Source organism: Ptychodera flava, chromosome 6 (genome assembly GCF_041260155.1).
Source record: "Ptychodera flava strain L36383 chromosome 6, AS_Pfla_20210202, whole genome shotgun sequence".
NCBI classification, from domain to species: domain Eukaryota; kingdom Metazoa; phylum Hemichordata; class Enteropneusta; family Ptychoderidae; genus Ptychodera; species Ptychodera flava.
Genome location: NC_091933.1, coordinates 4,710,310 through 4,725,055, shown reverse-complemented (window position 1 = coordinate 4,725,055; position 14,746 = coordinate 4,710,310). Strand labels below are relative to the sequence as shown.

At 38.2% G+C, this 14,746-nt stretch overlaps 1 protein-coding gene across 1 annotated transcript; it reads left to right on the top strand.

Annotated features, from left to right (window-relative positions):
• The first annotated feature begins 2,286 nt into the window (after window positions 1–2,286).
• Window positions 2,287–9,072, top strand: LOC139134652 (uncharacterized). Its single transcript, XM_070701609.1, has 2 exons — window positions 2,287–2,680; window positions 7,031–9,072. The coding sequence occupies exons 1-2, from the start codon at window positions 2,612–2,614 to the stop codon at window positions 7,982–7,984; spliced, it is 1,023 nt and encodes a 340-aa protein (XP_070557710.1). The 5' UTR covers window positions 2,287–2,611; the 3' UTR covers window positions 7,985–9,072.
• Window positions 9,073–14,746: the final 5,674 nt, after the last annotated feature.

Sequence of the window (14,746 nt, the reverse complement as noted above, 5' to 3'; positions counted from 1 at the left end):
ATGTTCAATATTTTTCAGCGTGCTCTTCAAGCTCATTACTTTAATACATCAGACATTTTTCAGCACGCCCTTCAGGTGCATGACTTTAATATACAAGGCATATACATCAGAGATATCAGGATGTTTCATATTTTTCGGCGCGCCCTTTGGGCGCCATACTTTAATAAATCAGAGATATATGCCAGAGATATCTTGATGTTTGCTAAGTGAAAGTGTACCATCATGAAATCTGCAGTTCATATGAAAAGCATGACAAAGAAAGATGCTTTTTTATGAACAAAATAACAGTTAAAAAAGGCAGTTTTTGTCATTATTAGCTGTGCTTTTATGGTTTCAAAGGTCCTCTCAGACACTGTACACATCAGATTTGGCTACAAAAGCTCTCTATGGCTCCTCAGGAGATTTAATTGGATGGTTGGCAAGTCTTAACACCCATCAAAGTTTTTGATTCACTGCTTTTTCCTCTTTGATATTAATGATTGACATCTATTTCTGTACAACAGTTCAGGACATCTGGTTAAGCATAGAAAGTGTGAAATACATTCACAGCTCATTCAAAATACAGCTCATTCAAAATGTACTGTATTCAAACTTTAAGATTGACACTTTGAAATTCCTATCTTACAACTGACATGTCAACAATTTCATTAAAACATAGAATGACTATTTAAAATATATGTAAAACGTAAAATATAATATATATATATATATATATATTATATATATATATATATATATATATATATATATATACATATATATATGTCCACCTTTTGTTTTACCTATGTCGCGCGCGGGGGGGGGGGTCACCCTGTTTTCAAAATTTGGAATAGGGGGGGTCAGCCACTTTTTGACGTCGGCAAAAAAAAATCCACCGCCCCCCCCCCCCCCAGGCCGAAGAAACTGACCAGTCGCTTATTGTACATAGCAAGTTTCATCAATTTTGATCAAGTCTATTCAGATATATATCCCTAATTAGAAAAGTTCATTAAATATGCAAATTAGGAATTGGCTGAAGTTAAAATGCTTAATGACTTTCAATAATGTTAAATCATAGTATCTTCAATATACATACCAAGTTTGGTCAATTTTGATGGAGTCAAATCAGATATATATCACTAATTAAGAAAGTTCATTAAATATGCAAATTAGCAACTATCTTTCATGTCACCCCTAAATGGTTCCGACTGATAATATATCTTGATGTGATCAACATTTGTAGCAAGTCTCATCAAATTGTGTGCAGTCATTCTCAATGTATAGCCGTTTTTTCTAAAATCATTAATTATGCAAATGAGCAAAAAGTAAGCAAGCCACACCCACCAAAAACTAATCAGTTCTTGCCATTTGCTAACTAAATCTATGTACCAGATTTGATTCTGATCTGATCAGCCGTTTTTGAGATATTGGACCAACAGACAGACAGACAGACAGACAGACAGACAGACAGACAGACAGACAGACATCGCTGCGACATATGCTCACGTGTGTGAACACGTAAGCAAAAAACGTACGATCCACCGTTCTGCGCCTGATCGCTACGCATACACACGATCAGTGACGATGATCTTGACACACGCAGTTACGGTACATGTAGATGTCAATGGGATTTTCACAGCGGATGTTGTCCAAGTGCAGGCGACAATACAGTGGCGCTGCCGCTTAGCTTAATCCCTTGCCAATCAAGACTTAGCGGTAGTCTCAAAACGCAAAAACATGCATCTGTTCCTCTTGTAAATTTTATCGCAAAATTTGAGCCAGAAACAGAAACTTTCAGACCATGATATTCTTCACACTTGAAGATCAATATTACAGGAATACTTTTAAGGGAAAATACAAATTTACGTGTTTTCGACATAAAAAACCCCTGTAAATGTGGAAAGCTACCTTTAATACCTTTTACAGCTACAATTAAAAGGAGTGCAAGAAGACCCATGTTACCTTCTGTCTCTCACAGCAACGACGCAATATTCGATGACTAAGGATTTACCTGCATGATCCGTTCAAGTCACACGGTGCCTGCATATAAAGCGTTTTGTTTGTCGTATTGTCGTATGCGTCTATAAATAGAAGTGATTTCACGCTGACATTATAAGTGTGCGCCCTCAATGCAGCTTCAGACTGAATAGCAGTTGAACTCGATGCCATATCAGACAATGGACTCTAAATTCAGAGCGGTTTTTTTTTCTTCCACCTCAGTCAGCAGATACTGATTTCGTTACGGTTGAGCGTTCATATTATTATCATATCGTAAAGGACAAACTGTGAAATAATTCGCACAACGCTGTATTGCTCCATGTAAAAGTGCAATTGAGAAGTGAAATGTGAAAAGGCTGTGGAGAAAAGTGCAATCAATATGTTACAATGATAAGAGGCGAAAACCATTCTACACAACTCCATTCAGGCCTCAATACAACTTCTTTTTCAGCTGAATCATCATCATTTCAGCTGAATCATCAGAAATGCCCCGGGGGGAAACCCCGTGTTTCGTACACGCTATATAAAAGCTTGCTGTAAACAAGTCTATGGTATTTGTAAGATCTTTAGACGGGAGAAGTGTTGCGCTCTATTCTCATTTTTACCAGCCGGCAAATTTTCTCTGATTTTCATCATGGGTAACCTATGGCAACTCTTTATTTATGGCCTCAAACATGAACTGAAGATCATCAATATCCATAAGGTAAGTGTAAGAGATAGATCGATACCGATATCTACAAGCAAGATTTCTCGGCTCGGGCCGAAAATGAAACACGCTATTGAGTGTTACCTTTCTCAACTTTCTCAGTGTTGAAAGCTTTACATCGTTTTGATTGAGTATTTTAGCCTTGCTCTATGTGACTGTATTCAATTTACAACTCTTGATGTTGTTGTTTTGACAGATTATTTCATTATAAACATGCTTCCACTTTCATTCTGATCACTGTAGACTGAAACTTGTTATCTACCGCGTGATTTATGCCCCTATCAGTGTTAGAGGAATTTTACATTTTTCCAAACAATGTCACATTCCCCACCCACGGGCGACAAACATGTCAAATACCCATTGATGGGGCAAATGGCTGCTACATGTTGACAATTTAGGACTTGCCTTGATACAAGTGAAAATTCTAGGCAAGGTGCACAAAGCCAGTCTTCTTGACAAGTGCTTGCAGCGTTGCTTGGAAGGTCGAAAAAAGGCCCGGGATCGAAGTGTGAAGCCGAAGGCCGAACCTCGGTAGTATTAGTACAACCAAAGTTCGGCCTTCGGCCTCAAACTTCGATCCCGGACTGGGTCTTCGATCGACTATCCAAGCAACGCCGCAAGCACCTGTGGTCTTCCTCTGTGTCCCCACTACATCACATTCGGCATGATGACAGTCACTAGTCATGGCAACAAGTCCAAACGACCTATTTTTCAGTTTCATTGTCTCGGTAACAGGTTTGACACACTAGCTCTCTTCCGTTCCATTTTTAGCTACTTTTGACAATAGTCTATAGAAGCTATTGGGATGGGTATCCGTCCGGCGTCCGTCGTCAGTCTGTCTGTCTGTCTGTCTGTCTGTCTGTATGTATGTATGTATGTATGTATGTATGTATGTATGTATGTATGTATGTACGTACGTACGTATATGTATGTATGTATGTATGTATGTATGTCCGTTTGTGAGGCGTCCGTCCACTCAAATGTCTTGAGAACCGCAGTACTTACTGATTTGATATTTGTGTAGATGAAAAATATGATTATGAGAAACAATATTTGTTAATTTTTTGATATTGTTGAAAATATGTAAATTAGCGCAAAAAGGCGTTTTTGGTAAAAAATCTTCTTCATAACCGCTGGTCAGAAAGCTTTGTTATTTGATATACAGGTCTCTAGGGATAACCCAACTTAGATTTGTTCAAATTGTGATGAAATATGCAAATCTGTATTTTTAAAGATTTTTTGTCATTTTTGGTCAAAACTTTATTTCATCGCAATTGCTCGTCTGACGTCTTTGATATTTGGTATACAGGTTCCTACAGATGAACTAAATATGATATATTGAATATATGATGAAATCTTCAATTTTTGTATTTTTGGTGAAATTTTTGCCATATTTGGTCAAAAAATGTGTTTCTCAAAAACTACTCGTCTGATGCCTTTGATATTTGGTATACAGGTTCCTAGGGGTTGTCTTAGTGTGATATATTGAAATTTGATGAAATCTTCAATTTTTGTATTTTTGGGTCAATTTTTGCCAGTTTTGGTCAAAATATTTGTTTCTCAAAAATTATTGATCTGATAGATTTGATATTTGGTATACAGGTTCCTAGGCTTTATCTTAATGTAATAAATTGAAATTATGATGAAATCTTCAATATTATATTTTTGCAGCTAATTTTCCATTTTTGGTCAGGCCATCCTGAAATGAGCAATCAAAGATATCTACCTTCTTCATCAATACATGTGTCACAAAAAGTTATTCTCTACATAACACAGCAGAGCTCTGTCGACTGTTGGGTCGCTTGCTTTTTCAAAACCGCTGGTCAGACAGCTTTAATATTAGGTTTAGAGGTCCCTAGGATGACCTTAGTGAGATAATTTCATACAGTCAGGAAATACTTAATTTTGTATCCATGTCTATAGTAGCTTCAGGGACATTGGCCCTATGTTTAGAAAATGTTGACGTGGCGACTGTGTCTTGAGATGTTGAAAATAACATGAAAAACTACCATTTTGCAGCACTGTCAGACGTATCGTCTATGGCATGAGATTAGTGCTAAGTTGTGTTAAAATTATTTCATTTTTGATGTTATTTTTCGTTGTGTTTACATTTTAATCGATTGTCTTATGTTCTCATATTATTCGTATTTTTAATTTCATTCTCTTTTATATTTTTGCCATTATTATTTTTATTATGTTTACATTTATATTTCGTTTTGTCATTTTGTTTGCCTGTTTTTACATTTGATTAAAAATGTAAACACGACAAACACAACAACTAAAGCTTACAGTTGTGACCATGGCCACGACCGCCAGCCATGGCGTTTTTATCCTAGTGAAAAATGCAAAAATCATCGCCAGCTGAACGATATTTATTCGGCCGGGAGATCGTTATGGAATCAAGTGCCCGAGGAGACAACACTCAGTTAAATTTTCGTGGTCAGAATAAAAACTAGTTTTCAGGGCCGATGATCTCGTTTATGGCTTCGGATTTAAAGGCTGCGTTCACAAAAAAAAACAGTTGGGGGGGGGCTGAAGGAATACAGGGGGGATTCGAAAATTTTGTGGGGTAGTAGAGGGGGGACTTGAAAATTTTGCTCTACCTGTAGGGGGCACTTGAAAATTTTTGGTTCCCTTTTGCGGTTTACATTTTCCAATTTCAAGTTTTCGTAGATGATTCAATGAAATATGAATACCATTTTTATGTCATCAAAATGTTGTAATGTTAGTAATAATTTAACAAAATCTAGAACCATTTTGTCACATTTCATGACTTTTATCTCGAAAAAATCTAAACATGTGTGATTTGTCGTAAAAAACACAAACTTGAGCCAAGTAACAGGGCAGAAGCTGCAACTGTTAATGATTTCTGCAATATTTCTATGCAATATAACAACTATAGTTTCTTGCTATCTCCCTACAGCATGCTCAAACACACATTATTTAGTTTGTCGACAAAGCCTGTATATATAAATATAAATATGTATTTGGTGATAATTTAATTGGAGTCCAGACTGACAGTCAGTTGTCAGTGATACAAATGCATGGTACACATACATAGGCTGTGATAGCAAGCTGAATACTAGACAATTCAACATGCTGTAGGGAGTACAACAAGAACACAGTTGTAAAACTGAACAAAAATATTGCCAAAATTATCAAAGTTAATACAGCTACTGCCTATGGGTAGTGTCATTATCATTAATGCTCTGCTACTGCAGTGTCACTGTCACTGCATACCTGAACAGTGACAGAGATAGCTCTGACTCTGATGTACATGGTAGTTGAAGAAGAGTTTGGGTCAAATGATGCTCATGACAGTGAAACATACTTGTACACAAGATCAGGCCAGAGAGCAACACATGGAAGAACACGTATAAATTTTTGAATTCTGGCATATGAGAATAATCAAATATTGAAGAAAAAAGATGGGGTCACCATGCTTGATTTTCTAAATTTTCAAATTCTTGTTATAAAATGACACAGAAGTAAAACTTTGAACAGTAAAGACTAACAGAAAAAATATGTGACCAAATGGAGTGATTTATTTTTTAACCAAATTTGCAATTATTACACCCAGAATTTCAGAGATTGAAACATTTATTTGATGGAATATTTTAACCTTCCAGTATTGTCAATTTTGAGTAGCATCTAATTCATATATGTCTTGTAGTTTTGAAACAAATTTTTGGTAGGTCACTGTGCAATATGGCAATTAGCCAGAATTCACAATTTGCCTACTCTCTCATGATTGTCATTTTGGGTGCTCTTCTGCAGGAGCAATTGACCTGGCCAGAGTTGGATTAACTCAAGTTGGCTTTTAGACCAATAAATCTAAAAAAATCACTGATGCATGACTATAGAAAGTGCTAATACAGGTAGTGTTGAACACCTATGAGCAGAACGGCGCAATACATGTTTATTTTTTCTGCGCTCACATCCTTTACAAATATGCGGGCCTGTGATAGTTGGGGGGGACTTGAAAAATTTTGACCATAGAGAGGGGGGCATTTAAAATTTTTTAGGGTACTTAGGGGGATCTGAAAGAAAAAGATTTCAATCGAGATTCCTCCAGCCCCCCCCCCCCCTCCCATCCAGTCGTTATTTGTGAACGCAGCCTTATCCTGAAAGATCCAACTATGTGCAGGCGCTCCGGCGCTCCGCCACCTCCGCCCCTTCAAAGAAAGGATCATATATTGAACTAATAATTTCCGTTTTCTTTTGACCGAGGGGAAAATGTGTCAGGGGGCAATAGGCTCAATCCCTCGAGTGAGAATGTTTATTTATTTATTTATTTATTTATTTATTTATTTATTTATTTATTTATTTATTTATTTATTTATTTAGGATGCAACTGTGGATGATTTGATCAGAATGATCAGCGAGTGGAATGAAATTCCAGCTGAAACACAGAGAATCCTCTACGTTGGAAAACAGCTGGAGTATGGCAAAGGGATGCATCTCACTGACTACAACATCGAAAACAATTCAAATTTGTACGTGCTGCTCCTTTTGAAGGGTGGTTCTGACGAGGGAGCTAAACAGCTTGATGACAGCGTTGAGCTCACTGACGCCCCCGACATGATTACTGGGGACGATGACTCAGAAAACAAAAGAGCAAAGATGCCATGCGGCCATCCCATTTGTCCAGAGTCCCTGACAGAGTATTGCAGAAGTCTGCTGAGTTCTGGTAAATTTCGTTTCTTGTGTCCATATATAGGCCTTGATTCCAATGACAATGTGTGCTGCGGTAAAGAGTGGCATTACGCGGATGTGCGACGCCTTGCAGTCCTCACTGAAGCAGAAAAGAAGGAATTTGAGATGAAAATCACCAACAATTACCTTCGTAAGGCTAAAGAAATACAGGAATGTCCTCAGTGTAAGTCTCATTGCGAACGAGAGGATCGGAAGAGCAGACGCGTTATATGTCCTCTCTGCACCCACGAAAATGGAGGAACGTTGTTTGAGTTTTGCTGGTGTTGTCTTCATGTTTGGAGAACCAACAACACCACCAACTGCGGCAACACTGCATGTAATGGTGAAGACCCACGACTGAAGATATTGAGAGAATGTCCAAAGAAGGAAGTCATTGGGGTATTGTGTCCTTCCCGCCGTGCCTGTCCGACTTGTGGCTGTCTCATAGAACATGAAATAGCCTGCAAACAGATGATTTGCCCTTGTGGTCAGAAGTTTTGCTTCATTTGCCTGAAGAAAGCAGAACGCGATGAGTACAAATGCGGAAGCTGTAATACCAAGTGCACCGTCGCTAGCATTCAAACGAAAATCCCCGGAGCTGAATAAAATATGAAATGGCTGTATTTGATTGACAATATTAATTTTGCCAATTCGACCATACGTATGAACGATAAATGAACTGTGGCCTAATGTTGGATAAATGACCAGATTTTCATCGCACTGCAAAACCCTTTATTTTATTCCAGCGATGATTTGCCATCTTAGAAGTGCCAAGGTCTTGGAGAGATGTTCAGATTACACGACAATTCGATAAAATCGATATTACAGAGATTATTTTTTGTGAAATTAGCAGAGTTAGAGCAAGACGTTTGCATAGTTCGTAGTTACTCCAACTCCAACATGAACAGTTCAAATCCAGTTGTTGTTGACACGTGAATTCTTGTCAGGACTAGAATCCAAATGTAAACAATAACAGTGTATTCTACACTTATAGTAGACTGTCGACAGTCCCTCGCGCCTTTTCTGTCACTTATTGGTGTAGTATCGATCGCACATACGACGATTGGGGGGGGGGGTCGCAAGCGAAGCGCCGGAGGCCGTGATTCCCTCCACCGTCGTATGTGCGAGAGACAACACCAATGAGAGACAGAAAAGGCACAAGGGACTGTCGACAGTCTACACTTATAATGCGTAGACAAGCTAGCTGTGTGTTTTGACCTGCTTAAGGAGTAGTACAAGAACTTGCAATTGACATACAAGACCAAAAATGTGAAAAAACACCAAGACTTGCAGCTGCAACCTACCGACCCTTTCACTGACACTTGGATACTATATCTTGAAAGAAATTCATCTTCCGTTTACGTGATGATAGTTGAGATATGATTTGTGTTTACAATTATGTATAATTACTTTAATTGTTGATTGATTTGATGACTAGACAACAAACTTGTGGGATGTGTTTACATATCTTGCAATCAACTTATTATGCTGACCCTGTTAATGTTTTCGAAATATATTTTGTTTAACTAGTTGTTATTTTTTATTCGAAGGATTTCTGGTACGCCACTGTATTTCTCAACTTCATCTAAGCGTCAACTATCTATTTAGGGAAAGGAGATCGCTATGTATTAGGTAATTGCTAAGCAAGTCCTACCACTTTTCATGATATCAATAAACAGTTGTTCTTTTTTCAACATTGTGAATTGCAATTTTGTGAAGACGCATTGTAGTTAAAAGCATTTCCAAGATAAGACACTCAACTGTATTACAGCAAAACGATTTATTGTTATTGGTTGTTTTTGGTGTGATGAGTTCATGTATAAAAGGAATGTGATTCAACGTTTCTGGAATGAAAATTGACACAAAGTAAGTCATCTCGATGAATAAAATGCTCAAAAATTATTTCTGCTTCCACTTTACTTCGGTGTTGATGATAAAAAGCCAATTTTCTATGTCGTCAAGTCGACGACATTGGTAATTCGTTCAAAGTTGTTAGATTTGTTGGCGAGGAAAAGGCCAGAAATTAAAGTCACAGTCACAACAAAACCATTCTTCGTCGATCCAATTCAAACCCCACTGGTTGAGTTACAAAGTCTCCTGATCCACTACTTCATCACAGACAAAATCAACCTGTCTATTCACACTAGTGTATTTTTGAAGCAGTAAACAGGTTCTAACGTACAATTTGTTTCAAAAGTACTCGAGAAAATCGTCGCTGCAACTGGCAACCTCATTGAAAACTTAGGAAACTCAATCCTATATGCATACAGTAAATATCAAAGTACAGAAACTGCACTCTTGAAAGTACCAAATGACATATGTTAATCCGTGGTCTATGTTATCCATGGAAATTATATCTAAACTCATTGCTTTGATACTCTAAGCGGCAGCCATCCAGCCGATTTTCAGAAATTGTAACCGTAGGTAAATTTAAATGTAAATATGCTATTCTCACGTATTATGAATATAATTAATATGTTGAAGGTAAAATAAAGTAAAATAAGGTAAAATAATAGATATTCGTAACTGCCCTCCCTCTACGATTTGAAAATTTATGCCTCTTTCTGATAGATAAGTTCCTCTCTCCTCACTCGCCGCAAAGAAATCTCCCCACTTCCCCTCTCCAAATGCCAAACTCTCCTCTGACCGCCACCGTCATGCGTTTCTGCTATTGACACAGTTTCAGAGACATACCATTGTCTTCGGAGGGGAGAGAGGTCAGGAGACTGGCTTGGATTTTCCTTTCCTTCCTTTGAAACTGTGTAAATTTGTAATCCGGCGTCGAGAGAGTATGACGTATTTCCCAAGAATTCCACGCTTTTTTCGGTTTACAGTCATACAAAGCAACGATCTGTTAGACCATTTTTAGCTTTGCCCACTGTATTGACACGCCTCCAAAGATGTTATAGTTCATTCCAGAGTTTCAGGCTGTGAAGGGAGAGATTGCTTTACGACCACTTAACTCTAAAAATACTATCAAAACAGAAATATTCCCTCTTCCCTTAAATGGTTCTCGTGAAAAGTGTTGAAAATCTTCCGACTCTTGGCTATTTAATTTTTTCTTATTTCCTCACAAGGAAAATGGGACTTTATTAATAAGTACTGTAAGGCGACGCAGAAATCCGCTCAAGACGTACACGGATTTAACCTTTTGGATATCGCTGCCAAGGCTCTCATGAAGCACGGTCCCTCCACATTGTGGAGGGACCGTGCATGAAGTACATGTATAAGCATCCTCATTTTAACTGCAAATGTACAGGACAGCTAATCTTGGCTTAACAGGAATGTCCTCAGTGTAAGTCTCATTGCGAACGAGAGGATCGGAAGAGCAGACGCGTTATATGTCCTCTCTGCACCCACGAAAATGGAGGAACGTTGTTTGAGTTTTGCTGGTGTTGTCTTCATGATTGGAGAACCAACAACACCACCAACTGCGGCAACACTGCATGTAATGGTGAAGACCCACGGCTGAAGATATTGAGAGAATGTCCAAAGAAGGAAGTCATTGGGGTATTGTGTCCTTCCCGCCGTGCCTGTCCGACTTGTGGCTGTCTCATAGAACATGAAATAGCCTGCAAACAGATGATTTGCCCCTGTGGTCAGAAGTTTTGCTTCATTTGCCTAAAGAAAGCAGAACGCGATGAGTACAAATGCGGAAGCTGTAATACCAAGTGCACCGTCGCTAGCATTCAAACGAAAATCCCCGGAGCTGAATAAAATATGAAATGGCTGTATTTGATTGACAATATTAATTTTGCCAATTCGACCATACGTATGAACGATAAATGAACTGTGGCCTAATGTTGGATAAATGACCAGATTTTCATCGCACTGCAAAACCCTTTATTTTATTCCAGCGATGATTTGCCATCTTAGAAGTGCCAAGGTTAGTGGAGAGATGTTCAGATCACACGACAATTCGATAAAATCGATATTACAGAGATTATTTTTGTGAAATTAGCAGAGTTAGAGCAAGACGTTTGCATAGTTCGTAGTTACTCCAACTCCAACATGAACAGTTCAAATCCAGTCATGTTTACTGAAACTAGTTCAAATGTATACTCATTGTAGCTGTAAAATACACAAAAATGTCCTAACCTAAACCCACAGAGACAAACTAAAAATTTACAACCACCAGCCCACGCTCCAATAACTTCAAGATTTCATTTACATTAGAATTCCTTATATGTTGTTGTCTTTTGGAGGATAATAAATATACTGATGTCTTTTTTCACTTTTGAAGATGGAAGGGCCGGAAGCTTTAAGTTTTGATTATTTTCAACCGTCTTTTGTTTTAATGACAACTACACTTTCTTGTTCCACTCCTAAAACGTGTTGAGATACACAGTATTCAGCTTGTCAATTCAGGAGGTACATTTACACGTAAACTGCACTGTTGTTGTTGACACGTGAATTCTGGTCAGGACTAGAATCCAAATGTAAACAATAACAGTGTATTCTACACTTGTAGTAGACTGTCGACAGTCCCTCGCGCCTTTTCTGACTCTTATTGGTGTAGTCTCTCGCACATACGACGATGGGGGGGAGTCGCAAGCGAAGCGCCGGAGGTCGTGATTCCCTCCACCGTCGTATGTTCGAGAGACAACACCAATGACAGACAGAAAAAGCACAAGGGACTGTCGACAGTCTACACTTATAATGCGTAGACAAGCTAGCTGTGTGTTTTGACCTGCTTAAGGAGTAGAACAAGAACTTGCAATTGACATACAAGACCAAAAATGTGAAAAAACACCAAGACTTGCAGCTGCAACCTACCGACCTTTTCACTGACACTTGGATACTATATCTTGAAAGAAATTCATCTTCCGTCTACGTGGTGATAGTTGAGATATGATTTGTGTTTACAATTATGTATAATTACTTTAATTATTGATTGATTTGATGACTAGACAACAAACTTGTGGGATGTGTTTACATATCTTGCAATCAACTTATCATGCTGACCCTGTTGATGTTTTCGAAATATATTTTGTTTAACTAATTGTTATTTTTTATTCGAATGATTTCTGGTACGCCACTGTATTTCTCAACTTCACCTAAGCGTCAACTATCTGTTTAGGGAAAGTAGATCGCAATGTATTAGGTAATTGTTAAGCAAGTCCTACCACTTTTCATGATATCAATAAACAGTTGTTCTTTTTTCAACATTGTGAATTGCAATTTTGTGAAGACGCATTGCAGTTAAAAGCATTTCCAAGGTGAGACACTCAACTGTATTACAGCAAAAAGATTTATTGTGATTTGCTGTTTTTGATCTGATGAGTTCATGTATAAAAGGAATGTGGTTCAACGTTTCTGGAATGAAAATTCACACAAAATAAGTCATCTTGATTAATAAAATGCTCAAAGTTATTTCTGCTTCCACATTACTTCAGTGTTGATGATAAAAAGCCAATTTTCTGTGTCGTCATGTCGACGACATTAGTAAACCATTCAAAGTTGCGAGATTTTTTGGCGAGGAAGAGGCCAGAAAGTCACTGTCACAACAAAACCATTCTTCGTCGATCCAATTCAAACTCCACTAGTTGAGTTACAAAGTCTCCTGATCCACTACTTTATCACAGACATAATCAACCAGTCTATTCACACTAGTGTATTTTGAAGTCGTAAACAGGTTCTAATATACAATTTGTTTCAAAAGTAGGCCTACTCGAGAAAAGTGTAGCTGCTAATGTAACTGGCAACCTCATTGAAAACTTAGGAAACTCACTCCTAATACCTCTTCAGTATGCATTAATTAAACATTAAAGTACAGAAACTGCACTCTTGAAAGTACCCAATGACATATGTTAATCCGTGGACTCTATGTTATCCATGGAAATTGTATCTATACTCATTGCTTTGATCACAGACAAACATGGACAGACTGGCAACGGGTATTGTTTAAGGCGTGAAGCGGTTATGTAACCCATCCATATTCGCCTCGCCTCAGGTTGCTCTCGCCTCTCTTTTCCGAAGAGAGCCGACCATGCATCCTTAGGTAATTTTCAGATTTTCGCCAATTGTTAAGCGAAAGTATGTTCGGCAAAGTTTGTGTTGTTGTTGTCATGTGGTGCTGAGCGGAATTGACGTGCTGGCGAAAACGGGAGTGTTTTGAGCTTCAGGAAAGTGAGTTTTACCGTTTTTAAATTCCTCATATATTTTTATGAATATATAATGAGTGTGTTTGAACCAAATTTGAAAGTCTTTTATCGATACTGCCTGGTTTTACTCAGTGGTTTACGGTCAGTCATACCGTCTTTTACACGTGCGTCAAGGAAGGCGTTGTGGCTATCGACACGATGATCGTGTCGGTAAGCAAGGCGTTGTGGCTATCGACACGATGATCGTGTCGGTAAGCAAGAATAAAAAAGCAACTTAGCGACACGATCATGATAATTTGCGATCAAATGCAAATTGTACACTTATGTCACCATTTTGCGTTATCAAGTGGTCTCAAATGTACGGCTTTCGAGTTGAAATAAAGTTTCTCTTGTGACAAAAAGTGTGTTCTCCATAATTTAGCCTTAGGCCCACGTGTTCAATTGACAATTGAATTGCTGGCATCGCTTGCTAAAATCCACTACAGTTTTATAATAAACCACCAATTAAATCGTGTTCGCGATCTCAATATTTCACGTTTTTGAGGCTCAAACTGCCAAAAAATTGAATTAGAGAGCATAACAAACAAAATCGCAGCTTGAAAGAGACAACAATACTTCTTTTATTTATATGGCTTATTTTCTCCTCCGGCTGTATCGATAACCCGGTGGCACACCGTGAACGCAGAAGGATCATGTATGAACGATGAAAGCCAAATCTCAGGAGACGCACGTTCGAATCCCGGTCGGAACCACATGTTTTTTACCCCTATTTATTTTCTGTCAGGTAATTTTTCCCTTCTCGCTCTTTTACACTCCTTTCCCATTTTTTCTATTTTCTCGCTAAATTCATTGCATTTGACATCTCCGCGGATCCACTGCCAGTAATTTGAGTCAAACTAACAAACCCCGCAAGCAAAGCGCCACAGTACGTACACAGCCGATGTATGGAACTCACCATCACTCGTTTGCGACATTTCCAGGATAAAAGATGGCCGTCAAGTTTGAAACGTCGCGCGTACTTTTTTTTTGCATTTTAGCTTTAATATTTATATGTAATTTAGGGGGTTGCACGCCGTAAGGATAGAGTCGCCATTGAGTCGCGGACATAGTCACCCAAACATGCAAACCTTCCTAACTCCATGACCAGACCGAGTACGCCCATATTTTTTTTAAGAAACATATTTTCTCTATATTCAATATTCAAATTTTCTAATTGAGATGATAATTAAAGTCTTGAGATGTAAAAAACTATAAAAAGGACGTT

What these genes read in the sequence shown, in the direction of transcription:
- LOC139134652 (XM_070701609.1), top strand. Translation starts at nt 2,612, where the DNA reads ATGGGTAACCTATGGCAACTCTTTATTTATGGCCTCAAACATGAACTG. An exon ending in AGATCATCAATATCCATAAG is followed by an intron (nt 2,681 to 7,030) that starts GTAAGTGTAAGA and finishes TTATTTATTTAG; the next exon opens with GATGCAACTGTGGATGATTT.